This window comes from Jaculus jaculus, chromosome 2, assembly GCF_020740685.1.
Source record: "Jaculus jaculus isolate mJacJac1 chromosome 2, mJacJac1.mat.Y.cur, whole genome shotgun sequence".
NCBI lineage: Eukaryota > Metazoa > Chordata > Mammalia > Rodentia > Dipodidae > Jaculus > Jaculus jaculus.
The window spans coordinates 73,904,539-73,929,983 of NC_059103.1; the positions used below are offsets into that span (position 1 = coordinate 73,904,539).

The following is a 25,445-nucleotide window of genomic DNA, read 5'->3' on the forward strand; positions in this document are numbered from 1 at the left end:
CACCCTGGGCTAGAATAAGACCAGACCTTGAAAAACAACAACAACAAAAAGCTTCTCTATAAAAATGTTATGCTTTGGGGCTGGAGAAATGACTTAGCAGTTATGACATTTGACTATGAACCCTAAGGACCCAGGTCCAGTTCCCCAGTATCCATGTAAGGCAGATGCAAAACATGGCACATGCATCTAAAGTTCGTTTGCAATGGCCAGAGGCCCTGGCATGCCCATTCTCTATCTGCCTCTCTCTCTCTCTCTCTCACACACACACACACACACACACACACACACACACACACACACTTTCTCTCTCTCTCTTTCTCTCTCTCTCTCTCTCATAAATAAATAAAATTTAAAAGTTCTATGCTTTTAATATTATCATAGTATTGTTGATATATAACTGATGAACACTTTGCTGGCTTATCTAGGGGGAAAAAAGGCTCCTGAAAGATAACGGATACAGACCGTAAGAGCAGATACTACAGTAGTGTATGTTTGTCTGTTTTGTGTGCTATACAATACCTAACCCTGGGCTAATGTATAAGCAAAGAGGTTAATTTGGATAATGATTCTGAGTGTCTGTAGCCCAAAGAGCATGGTGAATGACAACATTCCCCAGCTGCATTACAACATGGAGAGACAGAAAGGGAAACAATAGCATACCAAAGTGGCACATGTACTAGCAAGGAAGCAAGAGGGGGAGAGAGCAAACCTGCTTCTGTGAGACTGGTATTAATCCATTTCTGAGGCTAGAACCCTGTAATGTAATTAACTCCAGCTAGGACACCAACCTCTTAAAGGTTTCCCCACTTCAACACTACCACACTGGGAGAAAGATGTAGTAGGACATGCCTATAATCATAGTACTCAGAATGCTGAGGCAGGAAGATTGCCCTAGGCTACAAGGCAGCAGCCTAGGCCACAAAATAAAACTTTGTATAAAAAAACAAAACAAACAAAAAAAAAAAATACACAGTGGGGACCAACATGAACCTTTGGAAGGCAGACCATATCCATACCTTAGCAGAAAGGAAAGTTGGCTACTTTCTGTTTAGTGCTAAACTGAATACAAAGAACACAATCCACAATATTGGAATATTTTTAAAATGGCTTCACAGAATATAAACCAATATTAAGCTATCAAGTTTTCAAGAATAAACTAGTAATTTTTTCACTTTGTAATGAGATTTCCAAGTCATCATGACTTGTATACAAACAAATAAGCATCCTTCCATATATTCAAGCAAAATTTCACTAAATTCTATCTTTCATAAAAAGCAAAAGTTTTCTTTCAAAGTCTAAAATAGATGACACATCAAGCATTCAAATACTTACTTAAGATTCCTTCTACAGAGTCATGCTGAATGAATTTTATGCTTGAGATTTTAATGTCCACACCTATGCAATCCACAAAAGTATCTCCTTTGCCCCTCTTTTCTACCACAATATCATCTGGAAAACCATATCCTAAGGAAGAGAGTAAGAGCAGTGAGGAGAAATGTTTACACACAAAAAGGCTGGAATAGATTTCTCTAGTTCAAATGATTAACCAGTCAACTGATCTGCATTTAGATAAAATCTCTCTCACCACAAACCTTGTTTAGCTTAAGCTAGACTATCCCATTTTTAACAATAACAACTCCCCACTTTGTCCCCATGCCAGGAAAACCTTCTTATCAACCATCATAAGACCAGCTGAGCATTGAAACTAATCCTAAGGGCTTGTAACTAGATTGAAGGGTTTTGAAGATTTCATCCCTTATAATGTTAAGAATCTAACATCAATACTCTGGTAAATAGACTGGCTTCAAATATGACAAAACAACTTCAGTTTTATCTACTAAAAAAAAAAGGTCTACTTTTTTTAAAATTTGTTCATTTTTATTTATTTGAGAGTGACAGACAGACAGAGAAAGAGGCAGATAGAGAGAATGGGTGCACCAGGACCTGCAGCCACTGCAAATGAACTCCAGATGCATGCACTACCTTGTGCATCCAGCTTACATGGGTCCTGGGAAATCGAGCCTTGAACCAGGGTCCGTTGGCTTCACAGGCAAGTGCTGAATGGCTAAGCCATCTCTCTAGCCCAAAAAGGTCTACTTTTATAACCAATAAAAAACATTGGAACCAGGAGCAGTGGTGCACACCTTTAATCCTAGCACTCGGGAGGCAGAGGTAGGATTGCCATGATTCAAGGCCACCCTTACACTACATAATGAATTCCAGGTCAGCCTGGGCTACAGTGAAGAGCGAGACCCTACCTCGAAAAACCAAAAACAAAAGGATCTCTGGGAATTTTTTTAAATAAGGTCCAATATATATATATATATGTATGTATACACACACACACACACACACACACACACACACACACACACACACAAACAAATACATACACAAACACATACATATAAATATCATAAACTTTATTGCTAACTTGAAACTGTTCTGGAAAAAAGTTAAATAGGTATATCTAAATTTAATCATTGTGTGTGTGTGTGTGTGTGTGTGTGTGTATGTGTGTATGAATGAATGAAAGTTGTAAAGTGATATAAATTTAGAAATCTTTCAAAATGAACAATAAGACTACAACTAAAAAAATACTTTTATTTATATATTTGAGAGAGAGAGATAGAAAAAAAGGCAGGAAGAGAATGGGTGCATCAGGGCCTCTAGTCACTACAAACAAACCCCAGACATGTGCCATCTTGTGCATCTAGCTTACATGGATACTAGGAAATCAAACCTGAGTCCTTATGCTTCGCAGGCAAGCACCATAACCACTGAGCCATCTCTCCAGCCCCCACAAAATTATTATTTTAGAGTGAGAGACAGAAAGAGAAAAAGAGGCAGAAACAGAGAAAGAGAATGGGTGTACCGGGGCCTTTCAGCCACTGTGAACAAACTGCAAACACGAGCCTCCTTGTGGCATATGTGTGACATTGCCTGCTTGTGTTACTGTGCATCTGGCTATGTGGGACCTGGAAATTTGAACATGTCTTAGGCTTTGCAGGCAAGTGCCTTAACCATTAAGCCAAGTCTCCAACCCCAAAATTACTTTTATTAAGAAAGCACATTTGTAATTACTTTTTATTTTAGAGAGCAAGAGACAGAGAGAGAGAGACAAAGAGAGAATATTGGCACACCAGGGCCTCAGCCACTGCAATTGAACTCCAGACACTTGCACTACCTAGTAGGCATGTACACCCTTTCATGTGCCACCTTGTGCATCTGGCTAACATGGGATCTGGAGGTGAACATGGGTCCTTAGGCTTTGTAGGCAAGCGCCTTAACCGCTAAGCCGTCTCTCCAGCCCTCAAAATTATTTTCAATACACTCTTCCAATGTTGTTCTCTAACTTTACGTGGACCAAGATACAAAATGTGGCACCTATGATATTAAATAAGCTTTTAAAGAATTAAAACAATTTTTTGTGAAAATTCAAATTATGAGCCAGGTGTGGTGGTGCATGCCTTTAACCCCAGCACTCAGGAGGCAGAGGCAGGAGAATTGCCATGAGTTCGAGGCTACCCTGAGACTACATAGTAAATTCCAGGTCAGCCTGAACTAGAGTGAAACCTTACCTCAAAAAAACAAAAAAATAAAAAATAAATTCAAATTAATGCTGGGGAGACAGCTCAGCGGTGAAGGCGCTTGCCTACAAAGCCTAAGGACCCATGTTCACCTCCAGATCCCATGTTAGCCAGATGCACAAGGTGGCACATGCATCTTGAGTTGGTTTGCAGTGACGAGAGGTCCTGACACACATATTCTTTCTCTCTCTCAAATAAGTAAGTTTTAAAATTAAAATTAAAATGCACTTCATAAAAACAAGCTAAATTTTAAATAACAAAAAACAGAAAAGGACCATAAGACAAGATTTACAACAAATACATGTGATATGGGCAAGTTATAAACTAAAAGATACTTTAAAATCATTGGTAAGAATATTTTTCTACTCTCGAAATAACATTTCTTTTCCATAAACCACCTATATCTATAAAGTATCCCTCTTATTAAAGGTCTTTCTTGTCAAACACATGCCTATAAGCATTTTAACAATCTACAAACTGCCACAAAGGTCTATTACCCAAATACTGGATTGATCTCAGCCCTGGCATGGTAGCTCATGCCTTTAATCCCAACACTTGAAAGGCTAGGATAGTTGGATCACTATGAGTGTGAGGCCAGCTTGGGCTACAGTGAGACCCTGGCTCAAAAAAAAAACAAAAAACAAAACAAAACAAAAAAAAAAAAAACAGGGACAGGTGTGGTGGTGCATTCCTTTAATCCCAGCACTTGGGTAGCAGAAGTAGGAGGATTGCTATGAGTTTGAGACCACCCTAGACTATATAGTGAATTTCAGGTTAGACTGAGCTAGAATGAGACCCTACCACAAAGAAAAAAAAAAAAAAAAAAAAAAACCTCATAGCTGATTTAAATAGCCTTAATGTATCAAAGCAACTCACTAAAAATCAAATGAGTTAAAATCATTTTGGAGCTTAAAACAGGAGCAGTAATTTACTTTTTACTTAACATAGCATAAATGAGAGTTCATTTGAATACTCACCTTCCAACTCAATGGAGTCAGCTATGGAGAATGTGCCATTTACCACATAATGACCAGGACAAATAATTACAGTGTCACCCTCATAGCAGGCATTTATAGCAGACAATAGATCACTATGGAACTAGAAAACAACATATGACAAACATATATACATCCTCCAAAAGCAATTTGAGTATTCCAGGTGCTATCATATCTAACTTGAAAATGTACCCCAACTTTATAGTGCTCTGAATTCAATGAGTTATTGGTAAGATTACAATCACTGATGAAGGACAACATTCCCCTACTCCCTATTTCACAGAAAAGCAGATATATAAAGCTCCTTTCAACTTTATAGAACTCATGAAAACCTAGAATGAATCAAAATAAGTCACTTCAAGAAATCTGTCTTTTACCTGAATCTCTGTTTCTTCCCTATAAGTTTCCTCACAAAACCTGTCCCGGAATAGAGACCGCAACAGACTAGTATTCATGGTGGAGGAAACTACATGGGTGATCTTCTGGCCATCTGGACGGGCACCTTTTGCTTGTATATTAGAGTTCTTCTGGTAACCAAATACATATCTTAAAGAAACCAAATAGACCATCATTTCTCAGTAAAATACTAAGAAAAGATGCTAACTAGTTAGGAAAAGCAAGAGACACATACCTCAACAAAGGATTCTCAATGAGTTTTAGCTTTTGTTTTAACTGTTCAATCTCTGAATATAATTTTAATCCTTCCACCATGGAGATATTTTCCTGCTCAGAATCAGAGTTACAATTTGACAAACTGCTTCTCAGATTTAAAAATTTCCTATAGCTCTCTTCACACTGAGTCAACAGGTTGCAGTAGTCAACAATAAGTCCTGAAGGAACTCGGTCTTCAAGAATGTCATAATGCCTGAAAGTTTAAAAGCAAAATGAAATCCACTCCCTTATCTGGTACATTTTCCTATCATAGAGACAGTCCATTAGTTCTCAAAGATCCAACAAGATAAGTATTACAGAGCTGCAGAAATGGCTTAGAGGTTAAGACGCTTGCCTGCAAAGCCTAAGGACTCAGGTTCTATACTCCAGTACCCACAGAAGCCAGATGCACATGCTGGTGCATGCATATGGAGTTTGTTTGCAGTGGCTATAAGGCCCTGGCACAACTATTTTCTCTCTCTCTCTCTCTCTCTCTCTCTCTCTCTCTCTCTCTCTTTCTCCCCTCCCCTCCCTCCCTCACACACACACACAAACACACACACACACAAATAAAAATATTAATAAAAAGTATTACAGAAGGCAGTAGGGTTGTGAGGGAGTGAATGAGTGAAATAAAAAAAACTGGGAGTTTTTAAAACTGAAAAGTTTTATAACATATAATTCTGATATAAGTCAGATCATCCTGAATAGCATTCTAATTATACATGGAAGGTATCAGGAAGTTTGAAGCACTGCTTCCCATAAAAGTCACTGACTTAATTCTCTCTTACTCTCTGCCTCTGCCTCTTCCTCTCTCTCTCTCTCTCTCTCAAATAAATAAAGAAATAAAATATTTTTTTTAAAAAAGAGCTGGGGAAATGGCTTAGTGTTTAAGGCGTTTGCCTGCGAAGCCTAAGGATTGGCTCGATTCCCCAGGACCCACATAAGCCAGATGCACAAGGCAGCACATAAGTCTGGAGTTCATTTGCAGTAACTAGTGGCCCTGGCGTGCCCATTCTCTCTTTCTCTCTGCCTCTTCCTCTCTCTCTCAAATAAATAAATAAAGTATTTTTATTTTATTTATTTATTTATTTATTTATTTGGTTTTTCAAGGTAGGGTCTCACTCTGGTCCAGGATGACCTGGAATTAACTCTGTAGTCTCAGGGTGGCCTTGAACTCATGGCAATCCTCCTACCTCTGCCTCCTGAGTACTGGGATTAAAGGCATGCGCCATCACGCCCGGCTTAATAAAGTATTTTTAAAAAGTCACTAACTTCTTTAAAGTCTTTTCTAATTTAAATCAGCATTTATGCTTTAAAAAGTTAATGTTGGCCGGGCGTAGTGGCGCACACCTTTAATCCCAGCACTCGGGAGGCAGAGGTAGGAGAATCGCCATGAGTTCAAGGCCACCCTGAGACTACAGAGTTAATTACAGGTCATCCTGGACCAGAGTGAGACCCTACCTTGAAAAACCAAATAAATAAATAAATAAATAAAAAGTTAATGTTGCACACCAGTAATAATTTATATTATTTTCTTTTCACATATTAGATTCAAAAACCTTAATAATCATTAGGTAGCAGGGGCTCTTTGAGAGCAGTGGAAAGAGAAGGAAGGATCTCATATTCTTTCACAGTAATGCTTAAGATGATCATTTATGGTATCAAAAATAATAAGTACTGGGCTGGAGAGATGGCTTAGCGGTTAAGCGCTTGCCTGTGAAGCCTAAGGACCCCGGTTCGAGGCTCACTTCCCCAGGTCCCACGTTAGCCAGATGCACAAGGGGGCGCACGCGTCTGGAGTTCGTTTGCAGAGGCTGGAAGCCCTGGCGCGCCCATTCTCTCTCTCCCTCTGTCTGTCTTTCTCTCTGTGTCTGTCGCTCTCAAATAAATAAATAAATAAAATTTAAAAAAAAATAGTAAGTACTGCTGGGTGTGGTGGTGCACGCCTTTAATCCCAGCACTGGGGAGGCAGAAATAAGAGGATCACTGTGAGTTCAAGGCAACCCTGAGACGACATAGTGAATCTCGGGTCAGAATGAGCTACAGTGAGACCCTACCTCATAAAACTGAAAAGATAAAAAATAAAAAATTATAAGTACTACCTATGATCCAAGCATTTCAGAAGTGCAGGCAAGAGGACCAGTTGTTAAGAAAAAAGATTGAAAGCAGTTAGAGAGAAAAATCAAGGCAAGCCCATCAGGATCACAGGAGATTACTCAACACAAACTTCAAAAGCCACAAGGGCTTGGAGAGATGTATTCCAAGTTCTGAAAGATAACAACTATCAACGAAGGTTATTTTATCCTGCAAAGTTATCCATTCAAATAGATGGAGAAATAAGGACAATCCATGACAAAAGCAGGTTAAAGAAGTATTTGAAGACAAAACCAGCTCTACAGAAAATACTTGATAGAATCCTCCATGCTGAAGAAAAGGAAAAGCACACATATAAGGAACCTAGAAAAAATAAGCAATACTCAAATACTAGTTAACACAAGAGAGCACAGGTAGAACTGGAACCACAAAAAAAAAAAAAAAAAATGGCATACATAAATACACACCTTTCAATAATATCTCTTACTATCAATGGCCTCAATGCCCCAACCAAAAGACATAGGTTTAAAGACTGGGTTAAAAAGCAGGATCCTTCAATTTGTTGCCTTCAAGAAACTCATCTTTCTACAAAGGATGGACACTATCTTAGGATGAAAGGTTGGAAAACAGTGTTTCAAGCAAATGAGGCTAGAAAACAAGCAGGGGTTGCTTATCCTTACATCTGACAGGGTAGACTTCAGTCTAACATTAGTTAGGAGATATAAGGAAGGTCACTTGATATTGACTGAAGGCACACTCCCACAGGAGGAAATTACAATCCTAAACATATATGCACCTAACATGGCGACTCCCAAATTCATCAAACAAATGCTATTAGAACTAAGGTCACAGATAATACCAAATAAAGTTGTAGTGGGTGACTTCAACACTCCCCTCTCATCAACTGACAGGTAATCCCAGCAAAAAATAAACAGAGAGGCATCTGGATTAAATGAGGTCATAGAACAAATAGACCTAACTAATATATACAGGACATTTCATCCAAATGCTGCAGAATACACATTCTTTTCGGCAGCACATGGAGCATTCTCTAATATAAACCATATATTGGGACACAAAGCAAATCTTAACAACTACAGGAAAATTAAAATAATTCCTTGCATTCTATCTGACCACAATGGAATCAAAGGACAAATCAATAGCAAGAAAAGCTATAGAGCATACACAAAATCATGTAAACTAAACAATACACTACTAAATGATAAATGGGTCAATGAAGAAATCAAGAAGGAATCAAAAAATTCATAGAGTCAAAAAGATAATGAGAACACAGCATACCAAAACCTTTGGGACACAATGAAAGCAGTCCTAAGAGGTAAATTTATAGCTTTAAGTGCCTACATTAACAAATTAGAAAGGTCGCAAGTAAACAACTTAATGCTTCACCTTAAAGCCTTGGAAAAAGAAGAACAAGGCAAACCAAAAATAAGTAGACAGAAAGAAATAATAAAGATTAGTGCAGAAATTAATGAAACAGAAACAAAAAAAAAAAAAATCCAAAGAATCACTGAAACAAAGAGTTGGTTCTTTGAAAGGATAAACAAGATTGATAACCCCTTGGCAAATCTGACCAAAAGAGAGAAGAGACACAAATCAATAAAATTAAAGATGAAAAAGGCAGCATCACAACAGATACCAGAAAAATTCAAAAAATTATAGGGACATATTGTAAGAACATACACTCCACTAAGTACGAAAATCTGAAAGAAATGGATGATTTCCTTCATTTATATGACCTACCTAAATTAAATCAAGATGAGATTAAACACTTAAATTTCCCTATAACAAGTATGGTAATCTAAGCAGTTATCAAAAATCTCCCAACTAAAAAATGCCCAGACCCAGATGGATTCACTGGGGAATTTTACCATACCTTCAGGTAAGAACATTGCTCCTTAAGTTTTGCCATAAAAGAGAAAAAGAAGGAATCCTACAAAACTCCTTCTACGAAGCCAACATCACCCTGATACCAAAACCAGGCAAAAATAGAACAAAAAAAGAAAATTACAGACCAATCTCCCTCATGAACATAGATGCAAAAATTCTCAACAAAATATTAGCAAACAGAATATACATCAGAATATATATCAGAAAGATCATTCACCCCAACCAAGTTGGCTTTATCCCAGAGATGTAAGGATGGTTCAACATATACAAATGCAATATATTATATAACTGGACTGAAGGACAAAAATCACACAATCATCTCATTAGATGCAGAGAAAGCATTTAACAAAATACAACATCCCTTCATGATAAAAGTCCTACAGAGACTGGGAATGGAAGGAACATATCTCAACATAATTAAGGCTATTTATGACAAGCCTACAGTCAACATATTATTAAATGGGGAAAAACTGGAAACTTTTCCACTAAAATCAGGAACAAGACAAGGGTGTCCACTGTCCCCACTTTTACTTAATATAGTACTGGAAGTCTTAGCCATAGCAATAAGGCAAGAGACATACATAAAAGGGATACAAATTAAAAAGAGATCAAGTTATCATTATTTGCAGATGTCATGAACTATACCTAAATGAACTTAAAGACTCTACCAGCAAACTGTTAGAGCTAATAAACACCTACAGCCATGTAGCAGAATACAAACTAAATACACAGAAATCAGTAGCCTTCCTATATATAACAAACACACAAAGGATAAAATCAGAGAATCATTCCCATTCACAAGTGCATCAAAATAATAATAATAATAATAATAATAATAATAATAAAGTACCTTGGAATAAACCTAACCACGGAAGGAAAGGATCTCTACAATGAAAACTTTAAAACACTCAAGCAAGAAATTGCAAAAGACACTAGGAAATGGAAAAAACATCCCTGTTCCTGGATCGGAAGAATCAATATTGTAAAAATGGCAATCTTACCAAAAGCAGTCTACACATTTAATGCAATACCCATCAAAATTCCAATGGGATTGTTCATAGAAATGAAAAAAAAATCAAAAAATCTATTTGGAATCACAAAAAAATCTCAAATATCTAAAACAATACTAAGCAACAAAAACAAGGCTGGTGGTATCCCCATACCTGATTTTAACCTATACTACAGAACCATAGTAACAAAAACAGCATGGTACTGGTACAAAAACAGACATGTAGATCAGTGCAACAGAATAGAGGACCAAGATCTAAGTCCAGGTAGTTATAACCACCTGATATTCAATAAAAATGCCAAAAATACTCATTGGAGAAAAGACAGCCTCTTCAGCAAATGGTGCTGGGAAAACTGGATATGTACCTGTAGAAGGATTAAAATAGATCCTTCTCTCTCTCCATGCACAAGAATTAAGTCCAAATGGATTAAAGACCTTAACATCAGACCTGAAAGTCTGAAACTGCTAGAGGAAAAAGTAGGGGAAACCCTTCAACATATTGGTCTTGGCAAAGACTTTCTGAATACAACCCCAACTGCTCAGGCAATAAAAACCACAGATTAATCACTGGGACCTCATGAAATTACAAAAATTAAATGGCAAAGGACACAGCAAATAAAGCAAATAGGCAACCTAAAGAATGGGAAGAAAGGGCTGGAGAGATTGCTTAGTGGTTAAGCGCTTGCCTGTGAAGGCTAAGGACCCCGGTTCGAGGCTCGGTTCCCCAGGTCCCACGTTAGCCAGATGCACAAGGGGGCGCACGCGTCTGGAGTTCGTTTGCAGAGGCTGGAAGCCCTGGCGCACCCATTCTCTCTCTCTCCCTCTATCTGTCTTTCTCTCTGTGTCTGTCGCTCTCAAATAAATAAATAAATAAAATTAAAAATAAAATAAAATAAATTTCCAATAATCTGCCAGAAGCTTAAGTTTAAAAAAAAAAAAAAAAGAATGGGAAAAAAATCTTTGCCAGCTATACATCTGATAGAGGATTAAGATCTAGGATATACAAAGAACTCAAAAAGTTAAATAATAAGGAATCAAACAAGCCAATCAAAAAATGGGCTATGGAGCTAAATAGAGAGTTCTCAAAGGAAGAAATACGAATGGCATATAAGCATCTAAAAAAATGTTCTACGTCACTAGTCATCAGGGAAATGCAGATTAAAACTACATTGAGATTCCATCTCACTCCTGTCAGATTGGCTACCATCATGAAAACAAATGACCATAAATGCTGGCAAGGATGTGGAAAAAGAGGAACCCTTCTACACTGCTGCTGGGAATGCAATATGGTCCAGCCATTGTGGAAATCAGTGTGGAGGTTCCTAAGACAGCAAAAAATAGATCTACCGTATGACCCAGCTATAGCACACCTAGGCATATATCCTAAGGACTCATCTCATTACCTTAGAGATACTTGCTCAACCACATTTATCGCCGCCCAATTCACAACAGCCAGGAAATGGAACCAGCCTAGATATCACTTAAGTGATGAGTGGATAATGAAGATGTGGCACATTTATACAATGGAGTTCTACTAGGCAGTAAAGAAAAATGAAGTTATGAAATTTGCAGGAAAATGGATGGATCTAGAAAGGATGATACTGAGGTAACCCAGGCCCAGAGAGCCAAGTGTCACATTTTCTCTTCATATGTGGATCTTAGCTATAGATGATTGGACTTTTGTGTGAGTTGGAAGAAAGCTCAGTAGCAAATGTCAGTAAGCTAGAAAAGAGATATAAAGGGAAGAAAAAGGAAGGGGGGGTACTTAATAGGATGGTAATGTATATTTGTAAATAGAACAGATTACTGGGGTGAAAAGGCCCAAATAAGGTCAAGGGAAGAAATAGAGTAAAGGAAAGGTGGAGGGAGGGCTAATCAAAATTTAAGAGAATATAAATAAATCATATGGAAACCTACTTTTTTAGACAATGGAACACCGAGGAGCCATAGATTGTTGCTAGAAAATTTTCAGTGCCAGGGATGGGATACCTTCCAGTGAGGTGTTGGCCAGGGAGGTCCTGATGCCCCTAAAACATTACAGGCCATTGCCAAGACCCTTGGTTTCCCACCAGTAATAGATGGTAAGACTCTATTGCTAAAGACTCCACATACTTGGGCTGCAAGGCCACTGAGCTGATAACCTTCTCCATGTAGACCAGCTGACAGAAAACTGGAAGAAGCCATTCTGCATGCAGTTCAATGGGAGAAAGAAATCACCAGTGAAGATACTCAACAGTGGACGCTGGAAGCCTTATATTCAGCCAGCCCGGCCAAGTGTGCCAACAGGTGCAATAGTGGCATATCTGTTGTCATGGAAACCAACTGTTCTCTAATTGGACTGGAGGCCCACTCCATGGGAGGGAATACATCCCTGATACTGACAACTTAAAACAGGGGTAATCATGAGCCCTAGGGCTGTAACATCTGCTGCTGTCTGGCTAAATGTACATACTATGCCTATCCAACTGCTCAGTAGACAATTCTCTTAATGTTCGTACCCTTATATTACTGCTACTCTCACTTTTGGTAGAGAATCTTCTCTTTTCAGATGGCAGTGACCTTGGGATAACTCAGAAGGCATCATGGAGGTGGAAAGAAGTGACAGGAGTGCTCAGTAGTGCAATATCTCTATCACATCTTCCAAGGCTCAGGGTCCATCGTGGAAGAGGTGGCAGAAAGAATGTAGAAGCCAAAGGAAGGGTAGGGTCCTTACAATGTGCTCCCCCCAGACACAAAATGGCCTGGATATCCATGACCTCACAGTGCCTGACACTACCTACACAAGACCATCATAATAGGAGGAAAAGATGATGACATCAAAATAAAAGAGAGACTGATTGAAAGGATGAGGAGATATAATGGAGAATAGAGTTTCCAAGGCAAAAGTTGGGGGAGGGAGGGCATTACCATGGGATATTGTTTATAATCATGAAAGTTGTTAAGAAAAAGAAAACTAATGAACAAAAAACATAAAAGAAAATGGCCAGGTGTGGTGGTGCATGCCTTTAACCCCAGCACTTGGGAGGCAAAGGTAGGAGAATCACTGTGAGTTCAAGGCCACCTTGTCAGTACATAGTGAATTCCAGGTTAGCCTGAGCTAGAGTGAAACCTTGCCTCAAAAAAAAAAAAAAAAAAAAAACATTCAAAATAAAGTACAATGTCACAATGTCCCTGTCATGATATATAGCTTTTAAATAGTTGCTTTATGGGCTAGAGAGATGGCTTAGTAGTTCAGCACTTGCCTGTGAAGCCTAAGGACCCCGGTTCGAGGCTCACTTCCCCAGGACCCACGTTAGCCAGATGCACAAGGGGACACACGTGTCTGGAGTTCATTTGCAGTGGCTGGAAGCCCTGGCGTACCCATTCTCTCTCTCTCTGCCTCTTTCTCTCTCTGTCTGTTGCTCTCAAATAAAGAAATTAAAAAAATAAACACACACAAAAAAATTTTAATTAAAATAAAACAGTTGCTTTATGCTCAGTTTAAAATATACAGTGACTAGCTAAGCCTCGGTCCAGAGCTTTACAACTATGACTTAATATTAGACTCACTTGGGGGGGGGGGGGTTTAAAAACACAAATATTTAGGCTCCCAACCAGATCAAGTAAATTGGTCTCTGAAACACAGAAGTACTCTGAAAAGTTGCCTAGGCATACTAATATGTAGCTGTTGAGACCTACTGACTTATACGCTGACGTTTCTGGAAGGGGGAGAAATTAGTTGTTTTGCTTTTATCTAGTGATGCCCTGAGTATAATGGCCAAAAGAAACAGAACCACATCCTAAACAAACATATCAAACTATTGAGAACATTCTAATCATATTCTTAAAATATAAAAAATATGTTCTGGGGCTGGAGAGATGGTTTAGTAGTTAAGGTGCTTACTTGTCAAGCCTAAGAACCCAGGTTCAATTCTTCAGGACACATGTAAGCCAGATGCATAAGGTAGCACACACATCTGGAGTTCATTTGCAGTGGCTAGCAGCCCATTTTCTCTCTCTCTCTAATAAATAAATTAAAAATTTTAAGTATTTTTAAAAGGTCATCTGGAAATCTACTTTTAAACAAGAAATTATGGGCCATCTCTGACTGTCTGATCAGATTAATTAAGCTGGGAAGATTAAGACTGCATTTTATAAGAAGTTTCTTAGCATTTCTAGTACCCAGACTAGTCAGTTTACTTCTTCTCATATCAATACTTCATAGTCTAGAACCAATACACCAATATTCATATCCCATATCCCAAAGTGTTACCCTGGTATGTTTTGAATTATGAGGGGAAAATGATTACTATATGAAGGGTTAATAGCCTTCCCTGAGAACTACAGAGAACTAAAGAGTTGATAACTGTCCCTAAGACCAGCAGGCAATAAAGAAACCTCAGAAACATGCGTGCTTGACAGGTTCATCTACCCTGAATTGATAAACTTCCCTTAGTCAGAAAACCTTGAGGGAACAGAACCCACCTGGTGGAATATCCTCCCTAGACAATTTTGCTAAAAAAGCTTATTCTGAGTGAAGACACCAATAACTATAGTTCCTTATGTACTTCCTTGGACCTGTAGCTGGTCTAGTCTGTTTTTCTTAGGATCCTCCTTATAAGCTTACACCCCAGCCTGGCCCAGTGCTTCAGCCTTCATTCTGCCGGAAGGTTGCTGCCCCTCACTGTTTCTCTCAATAAACAGTCTGTCTGTAGAGACCATGTCCGGTGTTCTCTTCTGCTTTTCTCCTACACTTTCCTTACAGTGTGAAGTATGGTTTGATTTCCTTTCAATCTTGCCTGCTAACAGTTCTACTCCTATCTTATCCCGAGGACCTTTTCAGATCTGCCAACATTTGCTACGATTATAGTTTCTCAGTGATGTACTTTACTCTTCCCCATAACTAAATAACATTCCCTTCCTTATGTGTTCCCACCTGTCAGTGACATATGGTTACATCAATCATTTCTTGTTAGCATATGCAAAGTTGTCAAGTCACAATACAATTTTTCTTCAGGTAAACATCAAATTTGCCAGATAGCCATACATTAATATTCATCTACCATTACATTTCTCATCATTAAAAAGCTATCACTGTTATTTAAGAGTTAAGTATAACAGCCAGGTGTGGTGGCTCACACTTTTAATCCCAGCACTCAGGAGACAGAGGTAGGAGGATTGCCTTGAATTCAAGGCTACCCTGAGACTACATAGTGAATTCCAGATCAGCATGAGCTAGAGAAGACCCTACCTAGAAATGCTGCCCCCCTCCAAAAGAGTTAAGTATGACAAATCTAGAAAATATCCAGGCTTGTTGAAATTCTGGCATTTGATTGAATACAGTAGAGGAAAATAAAACACAATGGAAAAATCTGGAGAACTAAACAGAAATGAGAGCCAGTTCATGAAGAGCTAAAGTCAAACATAATTCTAAACAGGTAGAACTGTCAAATCATCTTTCACACAGAAAATATTTTCTTTTCTTAAAACACACACACACACACACAAACACACACACACACACACACACACACACACACACACACACACACACACACATATATTATTTGCAAGGGTATAGGGAGAGCCTGCAATGAATGAGAATGATAGTACCAGGGCCTCTAGCCACTGCAAATGAACTCTAGATGCATGCACCACTTTACATGAGCACTGGGGAACTGAACCCAGGTTGTTAGACATTGCAGGCAAGCTCCTTAACTACTAAGCCATCTCTCGAGCCCAGAAAATAATTACTTTCTACAGAACTGTTATTGTAATACTATTTAGCTACTTTTCATGAACATAAAATTGCTGGTGCTAAATTACCATCTAGCATAAACATAAATAAATGCCACATTTAATAATCTAAATGTAGAATGGCCATAGTTAATTTTGTTATGGAAAGGTTCTTGAACCCTATCAAAATACAGTAAATCAGAAAAAAATTTTTGGTATTTTGAAAATTTTTGTTCACCAACAATATTACCTATTTAACTTTTGTCAATAAGGCTTGACAAAACATCCTGAAGTAAATCTATTAGTTTAGTTTTTACTATAGGAATATAGAGTAAATATATACACAGTTAAAACCAAGGCATACTCTTCTTTTTTTCTTTTTTTTTTTTTTTTTCTTTGATTTTGGTTTCTCAAGGTAGAGTCTTACTCTAGCTCAGGCTGACCTGGAACTCACTTTGTAGTCCCAGTCTGGCCTCAAACTCACAGCAATCCTATTTCTGCCCTCAAAGTGCTGGGATTAAAAGTGTGCACCACCACCCCAACAACATAGATGTTCTGGAACTCTCTGCTTTTAACACAGCAATCCTCCTACCTCTGCTTCTGGAATGCTGGGATTAAAGGCATGCACCACCACAACCGGAAAAAACAAAGCATATTCTATAACTCAAATTATTTCAGTTATTCAAACAATTATCTTTGAATTAACAAAGGTTTCTTAACACAGTAACTCAACTGAATTTTGTTAAGATTTATAAACAACAGCTTTTTTTTTAATTTTTTTTAATTTATTTATTTGAGAGCGAGAGACACAGAGAGACAGATAGAGGGAGAGAGAGAGAATGGGCGCGCCAGGGCTTCCAGCCTCTGCAAACGAACTCCAGACGCGTGCGCCCCCTTGTGCATCTGGTTAACGTGGGACCTGGGGAACCGAGCCTCGAACCGGGGTCCTTAGGCTTCACAGGCAAGCGCTTAACCGCTAAGCCATCTCTCCAGCCCTATAAACAACAGCTTTTAACATAGATTGTTATTGTTAAGGTAGGGTCTCAGTCTAACCCAGTCTGACCTGGAACTCACTCTGTAGTCCCAAGCTGGCCTCAAACTCACAGTGATCCTTCATCTTCTGCCTTCTAAGTGCTGGGACTAAAGGCATGCAACACCATCCCCAGCAACACAGATGTTCTAAAATTCTCTGCTTTTAAACTTAATTTATAAACACAGCCAGGCATGGGTCTGTTAGCCTAACACTCAGGAAACTAAGCCAGGATGAGTGAGCTCTAGGTAAGACAGGACTATATAGTGAGATTCTGTCTCAAAACCGCACACACACACAAAATAGGTGTTGGTCTGATTTTATTTTATTTATTTGAGAGAATGGGGGAGACAGAAAGAGGCAAGTAGAGAAACAGAATGGGCATACCAGGGCCTCTAGCCACTGCAGACGAACTCCAGATGCTTGCAACACCTTGTGCATCTCGCTTATGTGGGTCATGGGGAATGGAACCTGGGTTCTTTGACTCTGCAGGCAAACGCCTTGACCACTAAGCCATCTCTCCAGCCCCTGTCTAATTTTATACAAATTTCATTTAATAACCTGTCACAAGATTTTATTATTTTTATTTTACTCTATTACTGGCCCCTGAAACTCCAGTGTATACCTATTATACAGGTAAATTAATGCATGGATAGCCACTTTTCCAACACATACAATTCAGTAATAAATACTTACAATCTCAATCGAGGTTCAACACATCTGACAAAATAATCATACTCATCCTCCTCCTCTTCATCCCAACTCCTCCAAATCTTTTCATAGAAAAACCTAAAAAGTATTAATGATATTCAATCACTGGCTCAGAGGTTGTAATTTTGCAAGGGTTAAGATCAAAAGTACAAATCAAAATAATCCAATCAACATAGCAAATATACACTATTCTCTAAGACATGTCAGTGTTGTATATTTTCTATAGTTGACACTGATGTCCTACAAAATAAACTTTGACATTAGCTAAAGAAGCTTTTGTAAACTACAGGTTTTGTTAGAATTTTTTGTTGAAGGGGTGTATTTAGATCAAACTAATGCTTTACTTTCAGGCTTCAAAGTTCTTGAAAGGTACAGTTTGGTGATATTACACCAAACTAATGCATTACATAAAACACACTATGCCCTGCAGTTTATAAACTAAGCTTGTCTATGTGGTTAGTTTCCTGAGACAGGCTCATGTTATGTAGCACAGGCTAGCCTTGAATTCCTGATCCTCCTGCCTCAGACTCCCAAGTACTGGGATTACAGATGTGTGCCACCACCCTTGGCAGGGTTTTCTTAAACTATTTATTGATCATCAGTAACTTGGTAGATGATAGTGTCATCTGTTGAGATAGAAAAGACTGGGGAGAAACAGGTTGGAAGTTTTGTTTTAAATGAATTAGATGCTAATTTGACCTCTGTATAATAATGTTCAGTGGGCTCAAGCAAAAGATCAGAAAGAGATAACAATCTGGGATTTACTACTCGGATTTATGAATGGTATTACAACAGTAGCTAAAGCTAGGCATGGTGGCACACATCTTTAATCCCAGCACTCAGGAGGCAGAGGTAGGAGGATCATTGTGAGTTCAAGGCCACCCTAAGACTACATAGAGAATTCCAGGTCAGCCTGGGCTATAGCAAGACCCTACCTCAAAAAATAAAAATAAAAATAACTGGGATGATCTTAACCTTGGATACAGATTAGAGTCCCCTGAGATACATTGGAAAATGGATTTCCTAACCTACACCAATAAATCAGACTCTTCAGGAAGGAGTCAATATCCATTTTGTGCTTAAAACTTCAAGATGCTATAACACATTATGGAAATTTTCAAACATATCTTAAGAGGGCATTTAATATTATCTCAATTGCAACTTCAGCAATTATCAAGACACATGTTAGTCTTTTTTTTTTTTTATCTCTGTCCAACCCACCATCCTAACACTGAATGATTTTGAAGCAAATCTCAGATATATCATTCATAAATTTTTAGCATTCATCCCTAAAATCAACCTTTATACCAAAATAGTGTTAATTCCTTAATATTATTAAATTTCTAGGGCTGAAGGGATGTCTTAGCAGTTAAGGTGTTTGCCTGCAAAGCCAAAGGAGTCAGGTTCAATCCACCAGGACCCACATGAGCCAGATGCACAAGGTGGCACATGCACCTGGAGTTTGTTTGCAGTGGCTAGAGGCCCTGGCATGCCCATATTCATTCTCTTATTCTCTCTCTCTCTCTCCTAATAAATAAATAAAATAAAATAAATATATATTTTTAAAAAATCAAAACAGCAGGAAGTACAATAGTGCCTCTTCAGACTTGTCATGACGAGGGAGGAGCATGTGCCTGCCTTAAGAAACCACGACTCATGCTCACTTTGAAAACTGGATTTGTAAAGTTGAAATTGTGTAAGGAGTGAGCCACTTTCTATGGGCATCCTATTGTTTTCTAGTTCTTAGTCTAAACATTTATATTTCTTCTAAGAAACAGCCTACCTAGTTGAAGCCACCATGTGCACGTGTCAGTCGGCTTGCCCATAGCCCTGGAGGATGGAGCACAAGAGTTCAGTCGTCATCCTCCTGCGTTAATTTGAAATGGGATTTTTTTGTACATTTTGGCTGCAGCATCGGTGGTAGAATATGCTATGATGGATCATCTCTACTTCTGTATTTATTTATTTATTACTAGTTCTCAACCAGCCTTCTCCCCTCTACCTCCCTGCCTGTAGGACGTGCTCTACGTAGTCATGCACTTTGTATTAATATATTAGAGACCTACAGATCTGTTTTTGTACTTTTTATACTGTTGGATACTTATAATCAAAACTTTTACTAGGGTATTGAATAAATTTAGTCTTATTAGAAAAAAAAAATCAGAACAGGAGCAATGGCATATGCCTTTAATCCAAGCACTTGAGAGGCAGAGGTAGGAGGATCACTGTGAGTTTGAGGTCAGCTAGAGGGAGACTCTATCTCAGATAGATAGATAGATAGGTAGATAGATAGATAGATAGATAGATAGATAGATAGATAGATAGATAGATAGATGATTGATAGATAGATAGATAGATAGATAGATAGATAGATAGATAGATAGAATAAAATACAAAAACAGCAAAATTTTCTAGTCAGTGTTCAAATTTCCCTGAATGCCTCTTTCTAGATTAAGAGACTGACCACCCAAACTACAAAAATAAACAGATGGTTTCATTTTTAGTATCCTTTTATTTTTTACAGTTGAGGTTCAAAGAGTTTGATTATATTACATCAAATTATGCTTTATATAAAGTCCCCAGACCATCTCATCTACTGAGGGTTTTTGTACATGTGAAAATACGCTGTATATGTGTACATGTATGTCATGTGTGTGCAGGAGTACATGCATGCATATGTATGTACACATGAGCACAGAGACCAGAGAGCAATGTCAGATGTCTTCTCTGATCACTCACCTTCCTATTGAGATAGGGTGTCTCACTGAACCTGAAGCTCACTAAGTGGGCTACACAAGCTATACAGTTCTGTCTGTTTCCCCAGTGCTGGAGTTACAGGCATGTGCCGTCATGCCCACCACTTTTACATGGTCACTGGGGATCCACAAAAACAGGGACTCCTGTAGTCCAAGCTGGCCTCAAACTATGTAGCCTTGAACTCCTGATCCCTTCTGCTCCACCTTCCAAGTGCTGGAATTACAAGTGTTCACAACAACTGACTCAGCAGAAGTGTTTTAATGAGTAGGAGCATGGTTAGTGATTTAAAGCACTTCTGCCTCACAACTCTTGCATATGAACTTTCAGAGGATCTTTTAAACTCTTATGTAGCAGGCTAGCCTCCCACCTTCTCCACTAGGTAAACATATTTAAAACTCAAGCCAGGTGTGGTGGCACACACTTTAATCCCAGCATTTGGGAGGCTGAGGTGGGATTGCCATGAGTTCAAGGCCAGCCTGGAACTACACAGTGAGTTCCAGGTCAGCCTAGGCTAAAGTGAGACCCTACCTCAAAAAAAAATTTTTTTTAATTAAAATTCAGAACCAGCTCAAATATACTCACCAGTACACTACCAAACTCCTCTGTCTTCTCCCTCTCCCCTCCCCCTCCTTTCTCCATCCTCTTCTCTTATTCCTTCTCTTCTCCTCCTTCTCTCTGCTTCTTTATTCCATATCCAACTACTATAATCTTTGAATATTTTTAAATATTACAAGATGACAAAGTATATGTTTTGAGTTTTAATTCCAAGTCTAACAAATGCCAGAATTATTTTAATAAGTTTACACTCTTCCCACCTGACATGCTCAATCGCCAGGGCCGTCTGCTCAAATACTCCAGAGTCATCAGATACCACCCATAACTCCTGCAGGGGCAGCCGGTACTCTTTCAGATCCAGGAGCTCCTTAACTCTCTCCAAGGTAAAGGTGTTTAATTTAAATTCACAAACATGTGGTTCAGCAAGCCTTACTATTGCCTTCAATGCTGAAAAGTCCATGTCTACAACCTGAAATTCAAAACAAAAGCACATGGAAAGCAAAACTGAGACACAGAAAGACCCTAAGACCCCCCAAAACAATACAGGCTATTACCAATGTTCTTGTTTGCCCACCAAAACAAGATGGAAAGACCCTGTTGCTGAAGATACCATACGCTTGCTTACGCTGCTAGGGGAAAAAAGTCATCTCATCAACAATCTTTTTTTTTTTTTTTTTTTTTGCAAGGCAGGGTTTTGCTCTAGCCCGGGCTCTGGAATTCACTATGTAGTCTCAGTTACACAAGCCTTTTGAAGCCCAGAGGTTTGCATCACCAGTCCCAGATACTGAACTTGGCGTTACAGGCCTTGGTGTTTGCCCTGCTGGGGGTCAGTCTTGCTTTGGCCAAGTCTTTCCTTGCTATGCCCTCATGACTCCATTTTGGAATGAGAATGTTTATTCTGTGCCCATATATGTTGAAAAAGTATGTAACTTATAAAATCAGTCAGATTTTACAGGGCTCACAGGTATGCTTGAGTCTCAGATGAAGTCTTTGGATATATGAGTAGTGTTGGAACTATTAAAGACTGAGGACTTTTGAAGCTGGACTATATAGCAGTTACCTTTCTCATTGCTGGTACAAAACACCCAACTAGAGAAGCTTATAGAAAGGAAAGGTTTATTTCCAAGGTATAGTTTCAAGGCGATGCTTCAACATGGTAGGGAAAGCATGGAAGAAGCAAACAATTGGGCATCTTATCTCCACATCAGCAAGGAGGAAGAAGTGAGCTACTGAAGCAACTCGATTGAGATATAACACCCCAAGGCCTGTTCACAGTGACAGGTCTCCTCCATCAAGGCTCCACTTCAAAAAGTTCCACTAACTTCCCAAACAGCACCACCATCTTGGAACTAAGTAGGAGGTATAAGTGCAAACGCCTGAGACCATGGGGGACATTTTACATTCAAGCCACCAGACTGAATATATTTTGTATTATGACATGGCCATGAACCTATAGACAAGGTATGGAAGGTTATGATTTACATGCGGTATGTTTGGGTGTCATGTTAACAAGGGGTAGACTTGTGATAGTTTATACTGACTGTCAACTTTACAGGTCCTAGAATCACTTGAGCCTCTATTCATCTATGAGGGTTTATGTTGATTAAGGTACAAAGAGTCACCTAAACTGAGGGTGGCACCATTTCATGGGCTAGGGTCTGGACTGTATAAAACTGAGAGCTGGCTGAGCATGAGCACGTTATCACTTTCTGCTTCTTTGGTGTGGACTGAGTGTGACCAGCTGCCTCAAAGCTCCTGTCACCATGCCTTCCCTGCCATGACAGACTGGAACTGGAGGCTGAAATAAATCCTTCCTCCCCAGGTTTTATGTTCCAGCAATGAGAAAATTATTGATATAATATACTAATGAAAAACTTAAACACTGAAAATCAAAAGGAGGGGCTGAGTCTGTGACTCAGATGGCAGACTTCTGGCTTAGCCTGCATGAAGCTCTGGGTTCAGGCCCCAGCACTGCATGAATCAGGTGTGATAACACACATCTATAATTCTAGCACTCATGAGATGCTTGGCTGTATTGCAAGTTTGAGGACAGCCTGGGTTACATAAAACACTAACTCAAAATTAATCGATTAAAATGTCAATTAAATAAATAAATGAAAGAAAAAAACGGTGATGACTATGTGATAGAATAACATGTGGTGATGTTTGTGTAGATCTGGGCAGGATAAGTCATCTCTGAATCAAGAACAAAAAAGCAGCAGCCCTCTTAAGAGCAAAGAAGGTATAAAACGTCCTTGTGAATAAAACAGATGTTGGAGCTGGAGAGATGGGTCAGCGGTTTAAAGGCACTGCTTACAACAGCCCAAGTTTGATTCTCTAGTACACACATAAAGCCAGATACATAAAGTGGCACATGCATCTGGAGTACATTTGCAATGGCAAGAGATCTAGCATGCCCAATCCCTCTCATTCATTTTCATTCTCTCCCTCTCTTCTCTCCCTGTTCCCCCCACCACCACTGTGTATTTCCATGCATCTAAACACACACACACACTACACACACTCAAAAATAAAGTAACAAGAAACAGTTCCAGCCCACTGCTTCATACATAATCAAAGTAAGTAATGTCACCTTCTTTTTTTTTTTTTTTAATTCATTCTTTTGAGACAGGTTCTTGATATACATAACTCAGTATGGCCTCAAACTCAATCCTGCCTCAACCTCCCAAGTTCAAGTCCTGGGATTACAGGTATGTGCCATTGTGCTAAGAAGTTGTGATGTCCACCTTCCAAGGCTCAGGGCCCATTGTGGAAGTGGTAGCAGGAAGAGACAAAGGAAGGATAGGACTCCCTACAATGCACTCCGCCAGACACAAAATGGCCTAGATACCCATGAACATGCAGTACCTAGCACTACCTACACAAGATCACTTTAATAGGAGGAAAAGATGATGACATCAAAATAAGAGAGACTGATTGAGAGGGGGAGGGGATATGATAGAAAGTGGAGTTGTGAAGTGGGGAGGGGGAGGGAATTATCATGGTTTATTACCTATAATTATGGAAATTGTCAATAATAATTTTATAAAAAAAGAAGTTGTGATGTCATTTTATAAAGGAGCTACAGCAATAACTTGTATTCACACTCCCAGGTTTAACATTTTAGTATAACAAGGTACTTTCTGACCAATTTAATGCAAAAAAAATTTCATAGCTATAATTAGAGTCCAAATTTAATGTAAATGGCCCCAACCAATCAGTTGAAAAGTAAAAATTGTCTTTATATCCTATCAAAGGATATATTATCAAGCAATAAAACATATGCACAGGTGTATTAGGCAAAAATTGGGGTAGTTTTAAAATACCTCTTCAGTTTGGGCTATTTAATGGGCTAAGAAACTGAAAATTACTTGAAACTTTACTGATTCCATAATAAGATCTTCCTCAGTTTTTAAATGATCTCAAATGCCTCTTCATAAGTGTAAAATCTATTTTCCTTTATCAAAGGATAATGACATTTCAACCACATTAATTTTCTGTTAGTTCCTCCAGTTGACTTTAAAATTTGTGGACTATAAATGTGTGGCAATTAGATGTAAGAAACATGCTATTTTCAATCAGCTCACAATTTAGTTTAAAATGAGCACTTTGAATATAACAGTCCAAAGTAAACTACTTATAGCTAGAGGCAATGTCATCACAACAGAATTAAACTTACCTCAACCAGCACCTTAAACACATTAGTGTGCCAAACTGCCAACCATCCAGATGGTTCAAGGACCTTCTCCAAGAAAGTTACTGTGAATTCCTTAACTTCAGAAGCCTTGCAGTCCGCTACAAATTAAATAATTTAAAACACATAAAACAGAACAATCAATAAATCCACTTTCTCAAAACTATCAACTGGCAGTCTGAGAGAGACTCGGAGAATTTACTTTTAAAACAATAAAAAGAAACAAAAGAGAGTAATCACTCACCTAAAATGTAATCTTGATAGGCTCTGAATCGTTCATAAAACAAAAGTTGGTTTGTTTGGATAATCTGTGGAAAAAGTTTTTTTCCTTCTGGCACAAAAGTCTGTAAAGTAGTACCTGATTTATCATGAAAGCTACAATCAATGCATGAATCTTTATCCTGGAACAAACCTAAAAAATAACAAAAACAAGTGCTTAAAACTGCTAATCTCAAATCCCTGTTTAGAAATCTTAGACAAAATATGAATAGAGAATATTAATACTCTATTTACTTCCATCACTATGACACTGAAAAGTTTTCAAAGATTAAAAATATCTCAAAAAATATCATTCTAATTTAAACAATAATCACATAAGATTTTTCAGACTTTTATTGTTAGTCTAAGGATTATGGAAGCCACTTATAGCAATTGGCATCTCACTGTAGGGCCAAAATACTTGACCAAGAGTTAGCTTATGGGAGGCAAGGATTTATTTCAGGCCTATAATTTC

At 38.5% G+C, this 25,445-nt stretch overlaps 1 protein-coding gene across 1 annotated transcript in view; it reads right to left on the reverse strand.

Moving 5' to 3' along the window:
* Positions 1-25,445, reverse strand: part of Shcbp1 (SHC binding and spindle associated 1) — a 47,626-nt gene that overhangs the window by 16,942 nt on the left and 5,239 nt on the right. Inside the window, exons 2-9 of the mRNA XM_045144556.1 lie at positions 24,957-25,124; positions 24,698-24,813; positions 21,279-21,487; positions 17,692-17,784; positions 5,217-5,450; positions 4,963-5,131; positions 4,568-4,688; positions 1,333-1,464 (exon numbers count right to left, since the gene is read on the reverse strand). Of these exons, the coding sequence (XP_045000491.1) occupies positions 1,333-1,464; positions 4,568-4,688; positions 4,963-5,131; positions 5,217-5,450; positions 17,692-17,784; positions 21,279-21,487; positions 24,698-24,813; positions 24,957-25,124 (1,242 nt within the window). The remainder of the gene's footprint in view (positions 1-1,332; positions 1,465-4,567; positions 4,689-4,962; positions 5,132-5,216; positions 5,451-17,691; positions 17,785-21,278; positions 21,488-24,697; positions 24,814-24,956; positions 25,125-25,445) is intronic.